This window comes from Hyperoodon ampullatus (genome assembly GCF_949752795.1).
Source record: "Hyperoodon ampullatus genome assembly, chromosome: 16".
In the NCBI taxonomy this organism is placed as follows: Eukaryota; Metazoa; Chordata; class Mammalia; order Artiodactyla; family Ziphiidae; genus Hyperoodon; species Hyperoodon ampullatus.
Genome location: NC_136929.1, coordinates 58,792,067 through 58,814,845, shown reverse-complemented (window position 1 = coordinate 58,814,845; position 22,779 = coordinate 58,792,067). Strand labels below are relative to the sequence as shown.

At 40.4% G+C, this 22,779-nt stretch overlaps 1 protein-coding gene across 1 annotated transcript; it reads left to right on the top strand.

Moving 5' to 3' along the window:
* Positions 1 to 1,655: 1,655 nt before the first annotated feature.
* Positions 1,656 to 22,432, top strand: MED4 (mediator complex subunit 4; the record flags this gene model as incomplete). Its single annotated transcript, XM_079722063.1, has 7 exons — positions 1,656 to 1,780; positions 12,897 to 12,963; positions 15,248 to 15,418; positions 17,381 to 17,438; positions 18,248 to 18,334; positions 19,856 to 19,987; positions 21,776 to 22,432. 7 exons carry the CDS (start codon positions 1,656 to 1,658, stop codon positions 21,946 to 21,948), a joined length of 813 nt encoding a protein of 270 aa, XP_079578189.1. The 3' UTR covers positions 21,949 to 22,432.
* Positions 22,433 to 22,779: the final 347 nt, after the last annotated feature.

The window sequence follows — 22,779 nt, the reverse complement described above, 5'->3', positions numbered from 1 at the left end:
CAGGAGTTTAGCCCATTGGAAACTTAACATAAGAAATTATTGGCTAGAGCTACTGGGAGGCATACTTAGAATGCAATTGTAATTAAGAAAGCTTATATCTACTTTAGTCCATTGCCTGAGAATTGACTGTATTAAAAGAAGGGGTTAGCCCAGAGCAGAAGTGGAGAGTGGTTGGAAAATAAAAGGTGTCCATGAGTCTCTTGCACTGTCTAGGGGAGGAGGCACACTGACCTATGAACACAAATATGCCAGTCTCTTGAATGCACATATCCCTACACTATGGAGGTGCAAATCCATATGATTGTATCAATTAAGTTTTTATTTATGTTCATTTGTTCTGATCCAAGTTTATCAAGTGACATTCTGGTGATAATTTGTGGCTTCCTGTGTGGGTTTGTCTATGAGTATAATTGTGCTCATCGTAAGAGAATAAAGTGGCATTCTGGATTATTATTATTATTCAGCAGTTACCATGAATGAATTTATTTAGCATGAGTCCCAAGGAAATCCTCAGCTCTGGGTGTCCAGCAGGAATCAGGTTTGGCACCTCCAGAAGGACAGAGCAGAGGACAGGACTGTGGAACGAGGGGACCACAGGTACTCCTGCCTCGCGCCCAGCTGTTGTCTGTAGGTGACAACTTTCCAGCTCACCTTCTGTGACGACAACTTGGGCCAGATACAGAGCTCCCACTGCCAGTGCTGTTTAACTTCGGGTTTTCCTAGTAAGGAAGGTCTCCTACTGCATTGTTCTCCCCCAGAAAAGTGGGCTAAGGTACGTTTTTGGTTGATTTGGAATGTGTGCTACATCAATTATTTAAACTATTTTCAACAACCATTTCCATACTATATTGATGGATTCAGTTCGCTAGTCATCTTGAGCAATGAACAGAACAGTTTGTTGGGAGATGTATGATTATAAAGATGGAGTACGAGATTGTGGAAGCAAGCCAAGTGTCCCTGACAGACGAATGGCTAAGCACGGAGGGAGGGAAGAATGGGAAATTGTTGATGAACGGATACAGAGTTTCAGTTTTGCAAGATGAGAAGAGCTATGGGGAAGGAGGTGGTGATGGTAGCACACAGTATGAAGGTACTTCATGCCTCTGAACTGTACACGGTTAACACGGTACATTTTATGCTAAGTGTATTTTACCACAATAAGAAAAAATTAAAGAAAATATTGGATTTCGGTTGGATTTCGGTTCCTGTCCCAAAGTGCTTACTGCCTCCCTGAGAGCCCAAGCAGGAGGGTAGGAGCAGTGTTATGGGAATGCAGACTAAAGAGAGGTTAATATGAGGAGACCCCGGCCCATTTTACGAAGAAACGACACAAGAGGCAGGCCATTATGTAATTCCCTCAAATGCTTAAAATCCGTTGAGCAGAAGCTTCCCATTCCAGCTTCAATAACCTAAGGCATAGGAGACCCTGACCGCGATGGACCCCTGTTCCCGGTTTGGCTCTCACTCCAAGGGTTAGACCCGAGAAGCCCTCGCTGCCCAGCAGATGGCGCTGGGGCCCGCAGGGCACCTCCAGGCGCGCAGGGGGCGCTCCCGCCCGCCTCTCGTCCCCCGCCTCGGTGACCCTTCCTTCCGCTTGCCGAGCCCGCCCCTCCACGCCTGCGCGTAGCTGCGCGGACGCTGGCCTGTGGCGGGGAATGGCGGCGTCTTCCAGTGGCGAGAAGGAGAAGGAGCGGCCGGGCGGCGGCTCGGGAGCTGCAGGCGGTAACAGCACGCGTGAGAGGCTGCTGTCTGCGCTGGAAGATCTGGAGGTCTTGTCGAGGTGGGGCCGTCGGCCTGAGGGCCTGGCTGGGGCTGGGCAGGGAGGACTGACTCGGGACCACCGGCCTGCCTTGGGCTGGTTCCCGGGGCTTGGTGGGGAGGGCCGCGCTCGGGGCTGCGGCGCACGCTCCCAAGGACAGTGCACGAGGGTCGGGACGTGGGCCCGCAACCCTCAGGGGCTCGGAAGGCATATTCCCCGCTTAGAGGACATTTTAATACTGACAGTGACTCTGGAACCCCAGACTGTCAGAATCGTAGCGAACCTTCGAGGTCGCCGGGTGTGAGTCCCTTCGTCCACCGACACTCGACAGACATGTCAGGAACTCCCCTGGGTGCCGCGCGCTGGGAGACGGTCCTGCGGGGGAAGCTAGATGTCGACGAGAAGGAGCCCGGTGTCAAGGGGGAGAGACTTAACGTGTCAACAGTGACTGTGGCGCGGAGCTTGTTTTGATAGGTAGTTAGGGCAGGCTTCCTGGAGAAGGGACTACATGGGACGAATGAGTCCCACAGACCCACTAGGCGGCATGTGGCTGGAACAGCATGTGCGAAGGCCTGGAACAGGAGCACGCACGACTTGGTGCTGGAATTACCAGTTTGGGGTGGCTGGAGTGCAGCGTGTGTGGAGAGGTAGGAGATGAAATTGGATGTCCTCCTCCTTATTCTCCCATCTTTCATGGTAATCTGTCAGACTGAAGCGTTCCTTAGCTCCAATGCATTCACTTGGATGTTAAAATTGTTCTGGTTCTTCCTCCTAAAATGTTTCTATCCCCACTGTTATAATTAATTCTTAATGCAGCTTCCCAACAGTTTCACTTGCCTTAATGCTTCTGCATTTTATCTTTCTATATTACCCGAGAGCAGAGCTCTCTTTTTAAAAAAGCCTCTGGTATTACTTTTCTGCTGTAGAATATTTGGTAGCTTCCCATTGCCCAGTGAAGTAAAGTTCAAACTCTTTAGCTCAGCGTGCAGTAAAGCCATTCTCCACCCCTGTTAATCCATCTTGTCCTTGTTTACTGCCGCGTCCCTCTGCCCTCCCATACCTTTTATTCCAGCCTCGGTGAATGCTCCCCATTCTCAAGCTAGCTAGCTTCCTCATCTTCAGTACCGTTTTTTACTCCACCTCCAACTTGATGAATCATTCGTTTATCCTCCAGAATCCGGTTCAAGTGTCACCTTTTCTGTAGTCAACATTCTTTGACGTTTTAGAATAAGTCATATATAGGCATACCTTGCTTTATTCCACTTTATTGCACTTTGCAGATAACTGCATTTTTTATAGATTGAAGCTTTGTGGCAACCCTGTGTCAAGCAAGTCTGTTGGTGCCATTTTTCCAACAGCATTATTTTTAAATGAATACTGTTTTTATTTAATTTATTTTTTAAACTTTCTTTTTTAAAATTTATTTTATTATGATTATTTTTTAATTTTTATTTTATATTGGAGTAAAGTTGGTTTACAATGTTGTGTTAGTTTCAGGTGTACAGCAGAGTGATGCAGTTATACATGTACATCTGTAACCAAGTCCAGGCTCCTACTGCTCGCCACATGACAGGCTAATAAATCAAGAGATGAGGTGTTGGGGCAGGGAGTAGAGACTTTATTCAGAAAGCCAGCAAACCGGGAGGGTGCTGGACCCAAAGAACCATCTTACCTGAGTTAGAATTCAGGCTTCTATAAGGAGAGGGGCTAAAGTCAGAAATTTAGGTCAGCCTCCAGAGGGGATGTGTTCATTTCTTCCTCCCTGCAGTCTTTCACAGGTGGGCCTGGTCAAGATGTTTCCCGTGAGCTCAACAAAGGTGTTTTAGCTCAATGCTCATTACCCGGGAGGCAGGGCTCCCAGAGATGGGCCATTATGTATAATTTAAGCTTATAGGCAACGTCTCTTTAGTAATTAACTTGTAATAGAATACAAAGGTTTTTCCCTATTACATATTTTTCTTTTTCAGATTCTTTTCCCATGTAGGCTATTACATACAGAGTTCCCTGTGCTATACAGTAGGTCTTTGTTGATGATCTATTTTATATATAGTGGTGTGTATATGTTGATCCCAACATCCTAATTTATCCCTCCCCCCCACCTGTCCCCTTTGGTAACCCTAAGTTTGTTTTCTAAGTCTGTGAGTCTGTTTCTGTTTTGTAAGTAAGTTCATTTATATCATTCTTTTAGATTCCACGTATAAGTGGTATCATATGATATTTGTCTTTCTCTGTCTGCCTGACTTCACTTAGTATGATAATCTCTAGGTCCATCCATGTTGCCGCAAATGGCATTATTTCATTCTTTTTTATGGCTGAGTAATATTCTATTGTATATATGTACCACATCTTGTTTATCCATTCGTCTTTTAATGGACATTTAGGTTGCTTCCGTGTCTTGGCTATTGTAAATAGTGCTGCGATGAACATTGGGGTGCATGTATCTTTTTGAATTATGGTTTCCTCTGGATATGTGCCCAGGAGTGGAATTGCTGGACCATATGATAGGTCTATTTTTAGTTTTTTTAAAATTATTATTATTATTATTATTTTTGCGGTATGCGGGCCTCTCACTGGTGTGGCCTCTGCCGTTGCGGAGCACAGGCTCCGGACACGCAGGCCCAGCAGCCATGGCTCAGGGGCCCAGCCACTCTGTGGCACGTGGGATCCTCCCGGACCGGGGCATGAACCCGTGTCCCCTGCATCGGCAGGCAGACTCTCAACCACTGCGCCACCAGGGAAGCCCTATTTTTAGTTTTTTAAGAAACCTCCATACCATGTTCTCCATAGTGGCTGTACCAATTTACATTCCCACCAGCAGTGTAGGAGGATTCCCTTTTCTCCACACCCTCTCCAGCATTTATTGTTTGTAGACTTTTTGATGATGGCCATTCTAACTGGTGTGAGGTGATACCTCATTGTAGTTTTGATTTGCATTTCTCTAATAATCAGCAATGTTGAGCATTTTTTCATATGACTGTTGGCCATCAGTATATGTTCTTGCAGAAATGTCTGTTTAGATTTTCTGCCCATTTTTGGCTTGGGTTGTTTGTTTTTTTGATATTGAGCTGCATGAGCTGTTTGTATATTTTGGAGATTAATCCCTTGTTGGTCACATTGTTTGCAAATATTTTCTCCCATTCTGTGGGTTCTTTTCGTTTTGTTTATGGTTTCCCTTGCTGTGCAAAAGCTTTTAAGTTTGATTAGGTCCCATTTGTTTATTTTTGTTTTTATTTTCATTACTCTAGTAGGTGTATCAAAAAAGATCTTGCTGCTATTTATGTTAGAGAGTCTTCTGCCTTTGTTTTCCTCTAAGAGTTTTATAGTATCTGGTCTTACATTTAGGTCTTTAATCCATTTTGAGGTTATTTTTGTTTGTGGTGTTAGAGAGTTACAATTTCATTCATTTACATGTGGCTGTCCAGTTTTTCCAGCACCACTTATTGAAGAGACTGTCTTTTCTCCATTGTATATTCTTGCCTCCTTTGTTGTAATTAACTGACCATAGGTGCATGGGGTTATTTCTGGGCTTTCTAACCTGTTCCATTGATCTGTAAATGTGTCTTTGTGCCAGTACCATACTGTTTTGATTACTGTAGCTTTATAGTATAGTCTGAAGTCAGGGAGTCTGATTGTTCTGGCTCTGTTTTTCTTTCACAACATTGCTTTGGCTATTTGGGGTCTTTTGTGTTTCCATACAAATTTTAAGATTTTTTCTTCTAAAGATCTGCAAAAAATGCCATTGGCAATTTGATAGGGATTGCACTGAATCTGTAGATTGCCTTGAGTAGTATAGTAATTTTGACAATATTGATTCTTCCAATCCAAGAACATGGTGTATCTTTCCACCTGTGTCATCTTTCCATTTCTTTATCAGCGTCTTACAGTTTTCAGAGTACAGATCTTTTGTCTCCTTAGGTAGGTTTATTCCTAGGTATTTTATTCTTTTTGATGCAGTGCTAAATTAGATTGCTTTAATTTCTCTTTCTGATCTTTTGTTGTTAGTGTATAGAAATGCAAGAGATTTCTGTGTATTAATTTTTGTACCCTGCAGCTTTATCGATTTCATTGATGAGCTCTTATAGTTTTCTGGTAGCGTCTTTAGGATTTTCTTTGAATAGTATGTCATCTGCGTTGACAGTTTTACTTATTTTATTTCTTTTTCTTCTCTGATTGTCATGGTTAGGGCTTCTAAAACTATGTTGAATTAAAGTGGTGAGAGTGGACATACTTGTCTTGTTCTGGGTCTTAGAGGAAATGCTTTCAGCTCTTCACCGTTGAGTATGATGTTAGCTGTGGGTTTGTCATATGTCTTTATTATGTTGAGGTAGGTTCCCTCTATGCCCACTTTCTGGAGAGTTTTTATCATAAATTGGTGCTGAATTTTGTCAAAGGCTTTTTCTGCATCTGTTGAGATGATCATATGGTTTTAATTCTTGAGTTAATGTGCATCACACTGATTGATTTGTGTATATTGAAAAATCCTTGCATCCCTGGGATAAATCCCACTTGATCATGTTGTATGATCCTTTTAATGTATTGCTGGATTTGGTTTGCTAGTATTTTGTTGAGGATTTTTGCATCTATGTTCATTAGTGATACTGGCCTATAATTTTCTTTTTTTGTGGTATTTTTGTCTGGTTTTGGTATCAGGGTGACTGTGGCTTCATTAAATGAGTTTGGGAGTGTTCCTTCCTCTGCAATTTTTGAAATAGTTTCAGAAGGATAGGTGTTAACTCTTCTCTAAATGTTTGATAGAATTTGCCTGTGTAGCCATCTGGTCCTGGACTTCTGTTTGTTGGGAGTTTTTTTTTTTGTTTTTTTTTTTTTTTTTTTTTTTTGCGGTACGCGGGCCTCTCACCACTGCGGCCTCTCCCGTTGCGGAGCACAGGCTCCGGACGCGCCGGCCCAGCGGCCATGGCTCACGGGCCCAGCCGCTCCGCGGCATGTGGGATCCTCCCGGACCGGGGCACGAACCCATGTCCCCTGCATCGGCAGACGGACTCCCAACCACTGCGCCACCAGGGAAGCCCAAACAGCTGACTTTTTTTTTTTTTTTTTTTGCGTTACGCGGGCCTCTCAGTGCTGTGGCCTCTCCCGTTGCGGAGCACAGGCTCCGGACGCGCAGGCTCAGCGGCCATGGCTCACGGGCCCAGCCGCTCCGCGGCATGTGGGATCTTCCTGGACCGGGGCACGAACCCGCGTCCCCTGCATCGGCAGGCGGACTCTCAACCACTGCGCCACCAGGGAAGCCCTGTTGGGAGTTTTTAAATCACAGTTTCAATTTCAGTACTTGTGATTGGTCTGTTCATATTTTCTATGTTTTCCTGGTTCAGTCTTGGGAGATTGTACCCTTCTAAGAATTTGTCCATTTCTTGTAGGTTGTTCATTTTATTGGCATATAGTTTAAGAACAACTAATGGTTAATTGGAAAATACCTCCCTTGCTACTTTTTGAGCCAATTTTTTCCATTTGCTTGAATTCTGGGTCTTGTTCTGTTTGAAATATTCCCTTGAGCTCTTTCTTCTTTTGGGAGAATTCTCACCAGAAGCCCAAGTCTAATACTTGATTGACTTCTAGCATTTTTGCTAAGGAATCTTGATGATACTGATGAGTGTGAAATTAGTCGAGTTACAGTGATCCTTATTATTTGTTCATTTTGACCAACCACATGGTATGGATGGTGGTAATTAATTTTTCTGTAAATATGTTGACTTTGTGAAGAAGTAACACCCCCTTTGGGAAGCAATGTATGCTGCCTTTTGTTCTGAGTAGGTCTTAGTCTGAGAATTTCAAATCTTTGCCTTAGTATGACCAAAGAACTATTACATCTCACCCTTCTACTCTGGAGCCCAGTAAATTTGTTTCTTTTCTCAGCTTTACTCGCTGTAACATAATTTGTCTGTTTTGCCGAGTAACCCTAGTATATATTTCATGTCCACCAAGTTCAGGAACTGTGTTTCTGAGCCTACCCATTCAGTATAATGGTCTTTGAGAACATCTCCTGACATTGGACAGCCCAGTAGTCAATCTTGAGATCTTGCCTCTAGATTGATTGGCTCCTGGGCTGTCTATCTGTGGTGTGTTTACCTGACGGTGTCGGTACCTATAGGAGTGCATATACTTGGTATTCATGTACTCTTTGCTTGAGATAGCATAGCTAAGTAATTTATCAGTTGTGTTAAATTTGAGACTAAATTGAAATTCTCTTGTATCTAGATTTGACCAATTTATTCCTCTCTGTATTTGATTCTTGATTGTCAAGTATAGCATTTTCCATTTGATGAAGTGTATTTATCCACTGAAATTTTGAATCATTTAAATTTTCCTCAGGAACCTCGGTGTTTCTGAAACTTTCTCCTTCAGCTTTCCCATTGTACATGATCACCTGAAGTGCTGAGTTTTCTTTTGCTTCCTCTAAAAGAAGCTGTAGTTCTTCTGCTTCCCATTCTCCAGGAATGCCAAAAAGACTTGGATTTCTCGTTAATTTGTAGTCCTCCTCGCTGAATCTGTTGACAGATTGGTTGAAGCCTTCTTCTTTCTTGAGGCGCTCTGCTGCCTGTGGTAATAGCCATTGTCTTAGAAGTTCGTTTTTCTTTTTCTCTGATTTTCTCAGGCCGTATCTGCCACATTGTTTTATTTGTTCATCTCTAAAGAAAGACTGGGTGACAGTAGGCAAGTGAGAATTTCTCTCTTTTATAATCCTGGAAATGGTTGTTGGTGATGATGGAAGAGATGTCACTTTGGTTTGCCACCTAAGACTCATTGGAACCCCTCCACAGAATGAGGCTGCTCCAGTGTGATTGGCTTTCCAAAAAGTCCCATTATGTGGCCAGTCACACATAGATACTTATACTGATTCTGTGATAAGTGAAGTTTGTCATTATCCTATGAATGAACTTTTTCTCTTTGCATTTTTTTAATGAAAAAAAACCCCTCATTATTGTAAGCTCTTGACTTTAGAAAGTAGTGGTTGTGAAATTTGGCATATATTTTTTTACTCTTACCTGATTATATAGCCTTTTAGAACATTATTGGGGTGGCCAAAAAGTTCCTTAGGTTTTTAAGTAAAAATGAAAGACACAGTTTTCATTTTCACCAAGAACTTCATTGAACACTGTATTCACCCTTTTGTTCCACTACCTTCTGCCATTTTTCATGCAACTTCATAATTCCATCTTCCCAAAACTTTTTATCTTTTTAAGCAAAGAACTGTTCCCGGTGCCTTTTACAGTCTTCCAGGGAATTTGAAATTTTTTTCATTAAGAGAGTTTTGTACAGATTGAAATAAATGGAAATCTGAAGGTGCAATGTCGAGTGAATACCGCAGAGGAAGCAGAACTTCCCAGCGAAGCTGTAACAGTTTCTGCCTGGTCATCAGAGAAACATGTGGTCTTGTGGTATCCTGATGGAAGATTATGCGTTTTCTGTTGACTAATTCTGGACGCTTTTTGTGCTTTCAGTTGATTAACTGGGAGCAGTACTTGTTGGAATTAATCGTTTGGTTTTCCAGAAGGAGCTCATAATAGAGGACTCCCTTCCAATCCCACCATATACACAACATCATCTTCTCTGGATGAAGACTGGCCTTTGGTGTGCTTGGTGGTGGTTCATTTCAGTTGCCCCATGGTCTTTTCCGTTCCACATTATTGTACAGTATCCACTTTTCATCACCCGTCACAATTTGTTTTAAAAACGGAACATATTTGTGACGTTTCATTAGAGAATCATATGCGGAAATACGGTCAAGAAGGTTTTCTTCGCTTAACTTGTGTGGAACCCAAACATCAAAGCAATTCACATAACCAAGCTGGTGCAAATGATTTTCAGCGCTAGGTTTCGATATTGTGTGTCACCTATCTCCCGCGTGGTCTAACATTGATCTCAATTAATGTCTCGATTTGATTGCTGTCAACTTCAACTGGTCTGCCTGACTGTGGAGCATCATCCAGCGAGAAATCTCCAGCACAAAACTTCGCAAACTACTTTTGACATGTTTGATCAGTCACAGCGCCTTCTCTGTACACTGCACAAATCTTTTTTTGCATTTCAGTTGTGTTTTTACCTTTCTTGAAATAATCAAGCATAATGTGCTGAAAATGTTGCTTTTTTTCTTCCATTTTCAATATTAAAATGGCTACACAAAAATTCACCAGTTTTGATAAGTGCTTTTTTAAATGCATGCTGACATGACAGCTGTCACAGTACAGTCTTAACAAAGTTGTTTCGAATGAAGTTAAAGACCACTAAGCACTGCTAGAGCCATCTACGGAAAAAACCGAACGAACCTTTTGGCCAATCCAATACTTTGTAAGATGTGATAGAATCAGGTAGTCTTTGGAGGAATTTAAAAAATAGAAACCTATAGGCAGATTGTAGTCTAAAAAGTTTTTCTTAACCTGTTTCTAACTCAGAACTCATTGTGGAACAGAAACCACATTGATAGAAGTCTTGAGGTTTCCCCACCAGCCTATTAATTGTTTACCTGGGGCTTCCCTGGTGGCGCAGTGGTTAAGAATCTGCCAATGCAGGGCATGGGTTCAAGCCCTGGTCGGGGAAGATCCCGCATGCCACAGAGCAACTAAGCCCGTGCACCACAACTACTGAAGCCCGTGCGCCTAGAGTCCGAGCTCCACAACAAGAGAAGCCACCGCAGTGAGAAGCCCACGCACTGCAACGAAGAGTAGCCCCCACTCGCTGCAACTAGAGAAAGCCCGCGCGCAGCAACGAAGACGCAGTGCAGCCAAAAATAAATTTAAAAAATAAATTAATTTAAAAGAGAATTGTTTACCTGAAGTGTATCACAAATAATATAGGACCTAACCCTGTATAAGTTATATTTGTGTGGAAATGTGGGGGGATTCTAATTTGGCATGCCAGGAGTACAGCTGCTTCCTTTGTAGCGCCACGGGCCTCCCACTCCCATAATGAGAGACAGGACAGGGGGTCCTTCAGCCTCTCTTCACCCTTGAAGTGGACAGAGGTTTCCACTTTATCCTAGACAGTTAGTGAAGAGTACTGAATCTTACAGACCTCTCCCTCCCTGTACGCCTCTGCCTAAAGTGAGCCCTTGTAAGGTTTTCTGTTGATTTATACTCCCAGATTGGCAAGAAAGGGTCATTCTGTGTCTCCCACCATACCCCCAACCCCTTACCACCATCCCTTCCCCTCAGAAACCAGCTTTTATTTAGGACAGGGGTTCTCAGCTCTCTCCATCTCATTAATGGGGTGCAGAAAAGGGCTAATATAACATGCTATTTTCATAAAATGTCTGTTTAATCCATTAGCAAGTCCTGTCAGCTCTGCTTCCAAAATATATCCTAAATCTGTCCATGTTTCCCCATTTCCATTACTAAATCCTAGTGGCTAGGACCTAGTCAAAGCCAATGTCATCTTTTGCCTGGGACACTACAAAAACCACGTAACTTGATTCCATTTCTAGCTCTCTTACAGTCTGTTCTCCAGATAGTTCAGCAGTTGTTTAAAAACGTAAATCAGGTCATGTCCTTTGCCTGTTTAAAATAATCCAGTAGCTTCTCTTTGCACTTAAGAGTGAAATACTAATCCTGTACCCTGACCTACAAGGCCCTACACAATCCAGCCCTCCCCCTCCCTCTCTCTTTCACTCCCTCCCTCCCTCCATTGTCCTTATTTTGTATCCTGCTCCCTGGTGCCTGCTGTGCTCTGGCCGCATTTCCTCAAACCCATCTTTGAGCCAGTGAGCTAGCTGGGTCTTTTACCAAGCATTCTTTCCTCCCACATCTCCTGGGCTGGCTTCTCTTGTTTAATTCATGGTTTACTTCAAAGATATTCCCATAGAGAAACCTTCCCTGACCACCCAGTGTAAGTAGCCAGACTACCTCACCGACACTCTCTGGTTTAACACTCTGCTTTATTTTCTTCCTAACCCCTGTCACTCTGATTTTACTTATATATTTTTTGTCTTCTCTATTAGAATTTAATTGTCATTGTTCACTTTACTAACCCAAGCATCTAGAAAGTGCCTGGCACATAATAGGCACTCAAGAAATATTTGAATGAGTGAATGAAGACTTTTTATTTCCTTATCTACATTTTTCATTAATTAGGTAATTAATGCATACATAATGGTGTATGGGAGGGAGGCTGAGTCCAACTGGCACCATCCACTAAAACAGCCTGAGGCTAGTGAGTGGAATGTGGAACTAGGAAGGTAAAAATAGCATGGCAGCCAGTGAGAAGATACAAACCCGGGGCTGACTAGTAGTGTCAGGTGGTTAATTGTGAAGCTGTCCTCTCCTGGATAATATCTGAATTAAATCCCATCTATCAACAGTTTTGAAACTAATATACAGAATATTACCTGCTACACATTTTTTCCCAATCATTCTACTGTTTTTCATGTAGAAAATTAGCATATTTAACAAATGAGCATTCTAGAAATATATGATTTATTATGTGTAAGTATCCCTCTTAGCTGATACCTGTTTGGTTAATTTAAAAATTTGCAGGTGAGAAGTTCTGTGTCACAACTACTCAGTTCTGCCATTGTAGTGGGAAAGCAGCCTCAGGTGATATGTAAATGAAGGGGCGTGGCTATCATCCAAGAAAAGTTATTTACAAAAACCACAGATGGTCTGCATTTGGCCTGTAGACCCCTTATGTAGGAGTTTTTCTTGCCTAAACCACGCATAATGCATTGCCTGCATTTTCTACTTCGGTTTCTTTTAAAGTGAAATGAGCACTTGGACACTCATCAAGCAGTCTTAGGGCAGGTTCTTGCTGAGTTTTTATGACTTTACTTCTCCTGGTTCGATAGTTATTCTTTGCAAACCTCTGTTAAGTGTTTCCAAGCTTAGGTCTTTATAGAAACAGTTTTTCCTATTCACAGTCATACTTCATTTGTATTTATATACTCAATTTATACAATTATAGTAATAGTAAAGTTTGAATAAATGGGTCTGGTAATGAACACAGCTGAGTCTTGGTGAGAATGCACTGTGCCAGTGAGAGCTGAAGTCCACAGTCAAAGCGGCCTGTGGGGCAATAGCTCTGAGTACTCAGCTTGCTGTGGGTACCGTGAATCGAGCAAGTCAGTCAGGTGGAGATCAGGTAGAGCCTCTCTTGTATTTACTTTGCAAACTTTGTTTTTGTTTTATAGAGAACTTATAGAAATGCTGGCGATTTCAAGGAACCAAAAGTTGTTACAGTCTGGAGAGGAAAACCAGGTAAGTGGTTTCTTTTTGAATTAAACACAAAAAACCTCCATCATTTCTACAATTTCCTATTTATATTTACTTTGTGTGAGAACAGGAAGATCAGATTCTATTAAATTATTAATTGCAGTTTTTAAATTGATTTTTTTGCATCATTTAGGTAAGATATAATTGAAATATAATTGACATGTAATATTGTATTAGTTTAAGATGTATATCATAACAATTTGATACAGGTACATAATGCAGAATGATTACCACAGTAAGTTTAGTTAACATCCATCACCTCACATGGTTAAGTTTTTTTTCCTTTTTTTTTTTTTTGGCCACACCGCGCGGCATGTGGGATCTTAGTTCCCCAAGCAGGGATGGAACCCACGCCCCCTGCAGTGGAAGCGTGGAGTTTTAACCACTGGACCACCAGGGAAGTCCCCAGTTTTTTCTTTTTTTTTTCCCTTAAACAAATTTTATTTATTTATTTATCTATCTATCTATTTATTTATTTATTTTGGGCTGCGTTGGGTTTTTGTTGCTGCACACGGTCTTTCTCTAGTTGTAGCGAGCAGGGGTTACTCTTCGTTGCGGTGCGCAGCTTTTTCATTGAGGTGGCCTCTCTTGTTGTGGAGCACAGGCTCTAGGGCACAAGGGCTTCAGTAGTTGTGGCACGTGGGCTCAGTAGTTGTGGCGCATGGGCTTAGTTGCTCTGAAGCATATGGGATCTTCCTGGAGCAGGGCTCGAACCTGTGTCCCCTGTGTTGGCAGGTGGATTCTTAACCACTGTACCACCAGGGAAGTCCTTTCTCTTCTATGATAAAAACTTCTAAGAAAATTGCAGGGAAAGTGGCACCTTTTCAAGTACCTGTTGACCATTTGTATGTCTGTGGAAGTTCCTCTGCACATTTTTTTTTTTTTTTTTTTTTTGCGGTACACGGGCCTCTCACTGTTGTGGCCTCTCCCTGTGCGGAGCACAGGCTCCGGACATGCAGGCTCAGCGGCCACGGCTCACGGGCCCAGCCACTCCACGGCATGTGAGATCTTCCCGGACCGAGGCACGAACCTGTGTCCCCTGCATCGGCAGGTGGACTCCCAACCACTGCGCCACCAGGGAATCCCCTGCACATTTTTAAAGGACTTCTTTAAGTTGCTGAGATTTATTCTCTTAGCTGTTTTCAAATTTACAGTACTGTATTCTTAATTATAGTCATCATGGTGTACGTTATATTTCCAGAACTTATTTATCTTATAGCCTGGAGTTTGTACCTTTTGACCACCTTTACCCATTTTGCCGCTTTCCCCCTGGCAACCACCAATCTGAGCTCTTTTTCTATGTGTTTGGCTCTTTTTACATTCCACATATAACTGAGATCATACGGTGGTTGTTTTTCTCTGTCTGACTTATTTCCTTTAATGCAATGTTCTTAAGGTCCGTCCATGTTATCCCAAATGCCAAGATTTCCTTCTTTTTTGTGGCTGAATGATATTCCTTTGTGTGTGTGTGCGTGTGTATAGATTTACATCACGTTTTCTTTATCCATTCATCCATTGATGGACACTTAGATTACTTCCTTGTCTTGGCTATTGTGAATAATCCTACAGTGAACATATGAGTGCAAATATCTTTTCGAAAATAGTGATTTCATTTCCTTTGGATAAATACTCAGAAGTATAATTGCTGGATCATGTGGTAGTTCTAATTTTAATTTTTTAAGTAACCTCCACACTTAATGGAATGTTTTCCGCAGTAGTTGCACCAATTCAGATTCTAAGGGTTCCCTTTGTCTCCACATTCTCACCAACGTTTGTTAACTTTTGTCTTTCTGATTATAGCCATTCTAGCTGGTGCAGGGTCATATCCAGTTGTGGTGTTGATTTGCACTTCCCTGATGGTTAGTGATGTTGAATACCTTCTCATGTATTTTTGGCCGTTTGTATATGTTCAGAGGAATGTCTGTTCAGTTCCTGGTGTCAGCTAATAAAATCATCTCAAATTTTACCTTCCCTGAGAAATGAATAAACCTGCTCATTTTGGCATATTGCTAGTTCTGAAAGGTTTGTTTTATTTTGTGTGAAAGAATAGCATATAATTAGAAAAAGCAGAAAACCTTGATATTAATCTCTTCTAAAATAATCATAGGTAGGCTATTTTTAACAACGATTAGTAAACAGTACTTTGAAGGTGTTAAAACTTTATGGACTAGCCAATTCACGTAGCCAATTCACGTGTGGATTCTTTGTTTCATTGGAATGTAGTTCTTCAGTATTCTGTTGTCTGCTTTAATCACCTATTATCTGACAGGTCCTGGAGTTGTTAATTCATAGAGATGGGGAATTTCAAGAACTGATGAAATTGGCACTTAATCAGGGAAAAATCCATCATGAAATGCAAGTTTTAGAAAAAGAAGTAGAAAAAAGAGACAGTGATATTCAGCAACTACAAAAACAGCTAAAGGAAGCGGAACAGATACTGGTAAGTTGATAGAGGCTGTTTCTTAATGTAAAAAAGGATATTATTTACTCTATTTCTGAAAAATAAATCTATTACAATTTTGAAGTGGTAGAAAACTTGAATTTCCAAGTCTAAAAGTGACCCCTTGTCACTTTGGTTAGATGAAAGACCATGTCATTCCCCCTTTTTAAAAAAAACATTTATTTATTTTATTTGTTTATTTTATTTATTTATTTGGCTGTGTCTGGTCTTAGTTGCAGCATGCAGGATCTTTTCGTTGCGGCGCGTGGGCTTCTCTCTAGTTGTGGCGTGTGGGCTCGAGAGCGAATGGGCTCTGTAGTTGCAGCACGAGGGCTCTCTCGTTGAGGCGCGCGAGCTCAGTAGTTGCGGCACGTGGGCTTAGTTGCCCCGCGGCATGTGGGATCTCAGTTCCCTGACCAAGAAGAAAGCGGATTCTTTACCACTGGACCACCGGGGAAGTCCCTCCCTTTTTAATTATTGTTTTCCAATAGTCTGCGTTACTTTTGAACCATATTTTCATTATTTGAAGATTTCACAAGTTTGAATTAATGGAAATGGGAAGTTTTATTCTTATCCTGTCCTAAGTTTTCATTTGTTAATAGTCTAAATCTCTACTTCAGTTTTAGAAATAATTTTTGAAATCAGTAAAAGTATATACCAATTTTATATATTGAATAAAATTTACATTTATTTAGTCTTCCATCCTAAACTAGATGGGATTTGGATATACGTTAAGGACTCTAGTTTTTCCTTTCTTGTTCCTGGCTACTATTTCAAAGAGACAATTTATTATTATTTGCTTAGTTATTTCACTAAATATTAACTAATGTAATTGTTACGTGGTGGTATTGCAGGAAGACCTGAGTTTGATTCTCATATGGACCAGACATTGCTGGCTCTTCTCTAGATTAGATTTCCAAAAGACAGTGAACACAAGGACTATAAAAAGACTAAATTTTATGATTTAGATAGTGGCAACTAACAGTTATTAAGTCCTAGTGCACCAGGCCCTGTACTTTGCACTTTATGTGTATTATCTCAATCTTCGTAACAATTATATGAGGTCAGTACCGTTATTCTATTTTTACAGACAAAACCATGATTTTAAATGAATACCTACCTTGCCCAAGAGGTAAAAGTTGAGAGATGGAACATAAACCTAGATCTCTCTGACTCCATACTCTTAAATGCTGTGTTACGGTGGAGGATGCATATACTAGGTTAGCTTCATTTTACCCTTTAGTTTGCCTTTGCCCAGGGGAGGGTGGGTGGAAGAGTTCATTATAATAGTCATTCATCATGGAGGTAATGGTAATGTATAAATGAATGAAACTATCAATCCAAGAATTTATCTTGTAAACTAGAAAAAAAATTTTTTTGGTATTTTATCCTTGAACTAGATATAAGAATAGGATGCTGGGCTTCCCTGGTGGCGCAGTGGTTGAGAGTCCGCCTGCCGATGCAGGGGAGATGGGTTCGTGCCCCGGTCTGGGAAGATCCCACATGCCGCGGAGCGGCTGGGCCCGTGAGCCATGGCCGCTGGGCCTGTGTGTCCGGAGCCTGTGCTCCGCAACGGGAGAGGCCACAACAGTGAGAGGCCCACATACCGCAAAAAAAAAAAAAAAAGAATAGGATGCTTTGGGAGTAGAACGTGGTCTGTTTTCTGCATGTTTATGAGAGATGACATGAAGAAAAAATGGTGGTGAACAATCCAATTTACGTTTTGTTTCTAACAACTAACGTGTATGGAGACTGACTCATAAATGTTTCTTTTTTCATTGACTGTAACTTACACAAACGATACCCAAGTGGTGGTTCAGAATATTACAAATAAATTGTGGGGATTTCCAAATTTTACATATTGTTTCTATGGGATAAATGATTTTGTGAATTTAGCCAAAAACTGGGCTTGGTATAGTTTTGAATAATCCATATTTCTTTTTTAAATGTTGTTTAAATTAGGCAACAGCTGTTTACCAAGCAAAAGAAAAACTCAAGTCAATAGAAAAAGCAAGAAAAGGTTAGTACTGTGGGAACACTGAATGACTTTCTGAAAAATCCAAATTTTGGTTTCAAGAAACTGATGAGAGAGGATTATTGGTAATCATTTGCTCCTGTTGAAAAGTTTCCAATAAATTTTCATTGTAAAGTGTCTGCTATGTTATAGCACTATGCTAGGCATTGCTAGGGAGGTGTCACATCCTTTTTCAGGTTATAAGAAGCAATAATAGAAGTTACGGCTATTACCCAAATGTGCAATAAAGACAGTGGGTTTTTTTAATTGTTGGGAGAGTAGAATATGGGCTGGAAGCAAATGGGATTTGAGGTCGATCTTGAAAGACACCGTGAAGTCAGAACTAGATAAGACTTTGGGATGTGTGCACATGTAGTGGTGCTTCTAGAGGCTCAGCATGACCTCTTGTCCTGTCCTGCTTTTCTCTTTAAAAGGCTTCCATTTTGGATCTTTCAGATTGCATACTAAAAGTCAGAATTATAATGAAGCCTTTGGTTACTTTAATGATTTGTAGGTATGATTTACATCTAACTTGCCTCTTGTCCTATTTTAGATTAACTACTGTTAATGTTTGGTGTGTGTTCTTCCAGATTTCTCTTAGATCTGTAATACATACGTAACAAGAACAATACAAATACATATATGACATATATTCTAAAATAAAAACCAGGTTGTGCTATACATATTATTTACTAGTGTACTTTTTTAACCTAATGAATATATTTTAAGTATGAAGTGTGTGTGTGATGTAAGCACTGACAGACTTGTATGTTTACTAGACTGAAATGTTAACACTCGCCTCTTGACTCTCTCAGGTGCTATCTCCTCTGAAGAAATAATTAAGTATGCACATAGGATTAGTGCAAGTAATGCTGTGTGTGCCCCACTGACCTGGGTCCCAGGTAAAAGTAATTCTCTTTGTATGAGATATATGTGGTTTTGAAAGTTCTTAGGTGACTGTACACAAAAATAGGAAGAAAAGATTTAAATATGGAATGTATTTATCCTTAGAAACATGTTTCATATTTTCACATCTTTAGTGTCTTATAAGTGATAATATAGGCTGTGGGTTTTATCAGTTTGGTTTTCTACAAAGCTGTTGCCACTGGAAACTGTTTCTTTCCTTTTTTTAAAAAAAATCAGTAATAAATTAATAAATTTTAAAAGTATAATATGTGATGATTCTAAAGCTATAGATTTATGTACCTGTAAAACCCAGGCTGGCCAGAAGCTAACTTTTTTGAGCCGTTAGGATTTCCACAAGGGTTCCAGCCTGAGAAAGAGACGTCCCAGCTCTTAGGGGATAAAGATGAAGCACTGGACACCCAGCAGCAGACACACAGGACTGCAGAGAGCTGGAGTAATTAGAAATAGCAGAGAAACAAACTGCCATATATATATATATATATATATATTTAAATATTTATTTGGTTGCATCAGGTCTTAGTTGTGGCACGTGGGCTCCCTAGTGACTGCAGGCGGTCTCCTTAGTTGTGGCATGTGGGCTCCTTAGCTGTGGCATGCCAACTCTTAGTTGCCCTGTGGCATGTGGGATCTAGTTCCCTGACCAGGGATCGAACCCCGGCCCCCTGCATTGGGAGCACAGTCTTATCGACTGCGCCACCAGGGAAATCCCTTGTTACATATACTGACAGCAGAGACCTCAGGTAGAGCAGCAGCCTTTTGGGAGGAATGGGAGGTAGTTATCTCAGCTCTAGTCACTCCTGACGGTGGTATTTTGCCATACCTGAAACACTAAGGGTAGCTACGGTTTTGGAGGATAAATAATCTGGAGTTGGTGAGAAAATATTACCAAAAAATTGGTCCAAATCTGGCCAAGTTTTCATCAACGCAGAACTAAAAAGTGTGCTTTCATGATTGGAAATGAATGTTATTGGCTCCTGATACTCCACTGGAATGTTACAGGAATTAGCATTCCTTCCTCCCTCCCTTCCCAAAGCATGCGGCATGTGGGACCTTAGTTCCTGGACCAGGGATGGAACCCACGCCCCCTGCAGTGGAAGCGCAGAGTCTTAACCACTGGACTGCCAGGGAAGTCCCCAGGAATTAGTCTTTAAATTACGTGATCAAAGAGGTTGGTTAGGAAAAGGTTTTAATTTAGAAGACTCAAGATTATACTTTTCTTACTTTGTCATTTGGAATGTTTGCTTAAATGAGAGACTTGTCTTCTTTTCATATAGAGAATAGTGTATTATTGTGAAGATCTAGAGAGAAATAAGAATACATGTATTTAAAATTTTAATATATTATGTCTTAATAACAATTGATAAGATGACCTTCATATTCCAAAATTGAAAATGTGGCTTGAGTTTTTCAAAGTCAACCAAGGAAAATCAATATTTCAGAGAAGGTATCAGTTTATTTTCATATGTGACTGAATTAAAAGCAGTCTTATTTTTTAGGGGACCCACGGAGACCATACCCAACTGATTTGGAGATGAGAAGTGGATTATTGGGCCAGATGAACAACCCTTCTACTAATGGAGTGAACGGTCATCTACCAGGGGACGCACTTGCAGCAGGAAGATTGCCAGGTAACGTTAATCAGAATAATGCTTTCAAACAAAGGTTTTTTTCAGAAATGATGAGGAAGACAGAGATCTGAAGAAGTTTGAGGGTCTGGACCCAACTCCTTTTAGTTGCTAGGTTCTCTACCAGTTTATCCTCCTCTCTGCTTCCTCTAGTTTAAAGACTGTTCTAGATGGAGGCTATGAAATTATAATAAACTGATTTTATGTGCCATTTTCCTCAGGAATTAGGCCTCATTAACTAAGCTCCAAACATAGCTTTTTTAAATGAAATATATTTTATAAACAGAATAAGATGTATGTATGTTCAGTTTAAAGAATACCAAGTGAGCACACTTGTTGAAAAAAACCCAAATTAACAAAGTGACTAACAAAGCTTTTTATGGGCATTTTAATACCTAAATAGAATATCATTTTTTGTGAGACTCAGCTCATTCTGAACTTCAGCCTTCCTCAGGTTTTGCATATAGGTTTGTACTGTTCTTATATTTATTTTATGTTCCCCTTTTACCTTTTGTAGGTGACTTGTTTTGTTTTGATCTGGTAGAACATTTTAAAAGTTTTTTAAAAGGCATAAAGGGAAAAATTAGTCTTTTTTGAGCAGTTTTAATATTTTACATATTTCATGTTTTTTCATGTATTTTTTACATCACTAAAAACATACTGTAGATAATGCTTTTTTATGTTTAACATTTCATTGTAAGGCTGTCCCTGTGTTATTAAAAATGCTTTTTATAAACATCGCTGTTGTTAACTAAAGTACAAACGGGGAAGTCACTGTGCATTAATTTCCCTTGGTATCTCCTCATTTTTCTCATTTTGATTGTACTGTATCATAGTATGCCAGTCAGGTCCAGGCAGGAGGCAGAAACCACACCAGCAATATGAAGGAAAATTTAAAGAACTACTGAGTAGTATACTAACTACTAGACAGTAAAGAGAACTATATTTTTTAAATTCAGTAATAACAGATGCAGGGAGCAGCTACTGCATGTAGGATGAGGCAGATACCCAAGGAAGGGACCGACTGAGAAGAGGCTCCTCCCCGCCACACCCCCAATCCCAAGGCTGATATTCAGCCCGGAGTGGAAAAGGTGTAGCTCTGGCCTGTTGGATGGCAGAGAAGTTAGATGAGGTGTCACAGGCCAGAGCTAGCAAGTAGGAAATTATCCACTAGGGTCCCTGGGAGACTTGCTGGGAAGTCATCCAACTGGCATGCCACTGATGTCCTACACACCCCCCAGGCACCACAGGAGGGAAATGCAGGATCCCAAAGGGAAGCCTGTTCCTCCTGTAGAGTCCTTGCAGTGCCCTCTACTGACAGCTTAACATTGTGGCTGCTGGCAAAGGAGAAGTGTTTTCAGGGTCCAGGGAGAAGAGTGGAATTGAAGCTTAAGAGGCAGTTTAAACTGGAATACACAGTATAGTTTACATTAGCTATTTATAATATATATAGAGAGAATATATAGAAAGTACTATATATGACCTATTATATATGTGTGTAAAATATGTATAGATATGAGACATTCGATTTGAAATTGTGAACATCTTGAATAGTGACTACAGGAAAGTATGATTTAAAAAAAATAAACCATAGAGTCTAAACATCACATGTTACTAGAACATCACACTTCTCCGTGATAAATTTGATTATCAATTTGGCCAAATGTATATTTTGATTTCTAGCCTTTAAGAAATTTTACTTCAGATTATTTGCATGAAGGAAAGTATAACTAAGAAGTAAATTAATTTTTAGTAGAAACATTCTCATGTGTGCTTCTTTCTTTTCTCCAGATGTCCTTGCTCCACAGTATCCATGGCAGTCAAATGATATAGCAATGAATATGTTACCACCAAATCACAGTAATGACTTTTTGCTGGAACCTCCAGGACATAACAAAGAAAATGAAGATGATGTAGAGGTTATGTCAACAGACTCCTCAAGCAGTAGTAGTGACTCTGATTAAAAAAGCATAAGACAAAAACATACAGAACTGAATACTATAGAATTCTGTTTCTTAAATAATTGCAAACCTGTAAAAATAGCCAGGTGATAATCAGCTGTAGTAGAATTGTGCTGCCTATTAAAAATCACAGTGGACTTTCTTTTTAAAGCCAGAAGTCATGGTTTCAGTTCTAAACCACTAGGTGAATACTTAGAGAAAATCAAAATTTACTGTTGGAAAAAAAGATTATTCAGTTCAGTGCTGTCTTGTTCTATTCCAGTTGTGTGACCCATGTACGTGTCACTAATAGGCCTCCTGGAATTATTTAGAAAGGCATAAACAAAGGCAGCAGATCACTGAATGCATCATAACTCAGAATAACAGAAACCCTCATTTGAAAGTAAAGGCCATTAGCTTCTGTCACAGGAACAGGAGAAATCGTCTCAATTTGTACTATTTGTAATTATTGTATATTTTGTAAATAAACTCACTTTTGTTTGTACTTTCTATGCTTTTTTTTTTTAAATTTCAGCGTAGGTAGGATATTTCTGTAAATCCAGTTGCATTTTGTACATACTTTAGAATTTGGAGGATGAATGAACATGAGGTAATGCATACATCTGAACTAGTTAATACCAGCTTTGGTAGGTTTCTTAAAGGCACACACTGCCATTCTTAGAAGAAATAAAATGAAGTAGTTTTTAAAACTAATTGAATGAATTAATTCAATTAGTTTAAAAAATAATATAACAAGCATAACAAATTCTATGAAAGGTTTTAGAATGGAAAACACTCTGGCCTTCACCTTCCCTCTTATGGCAGTTCCCAGAAGGAATCACTTTTAACTTCTGG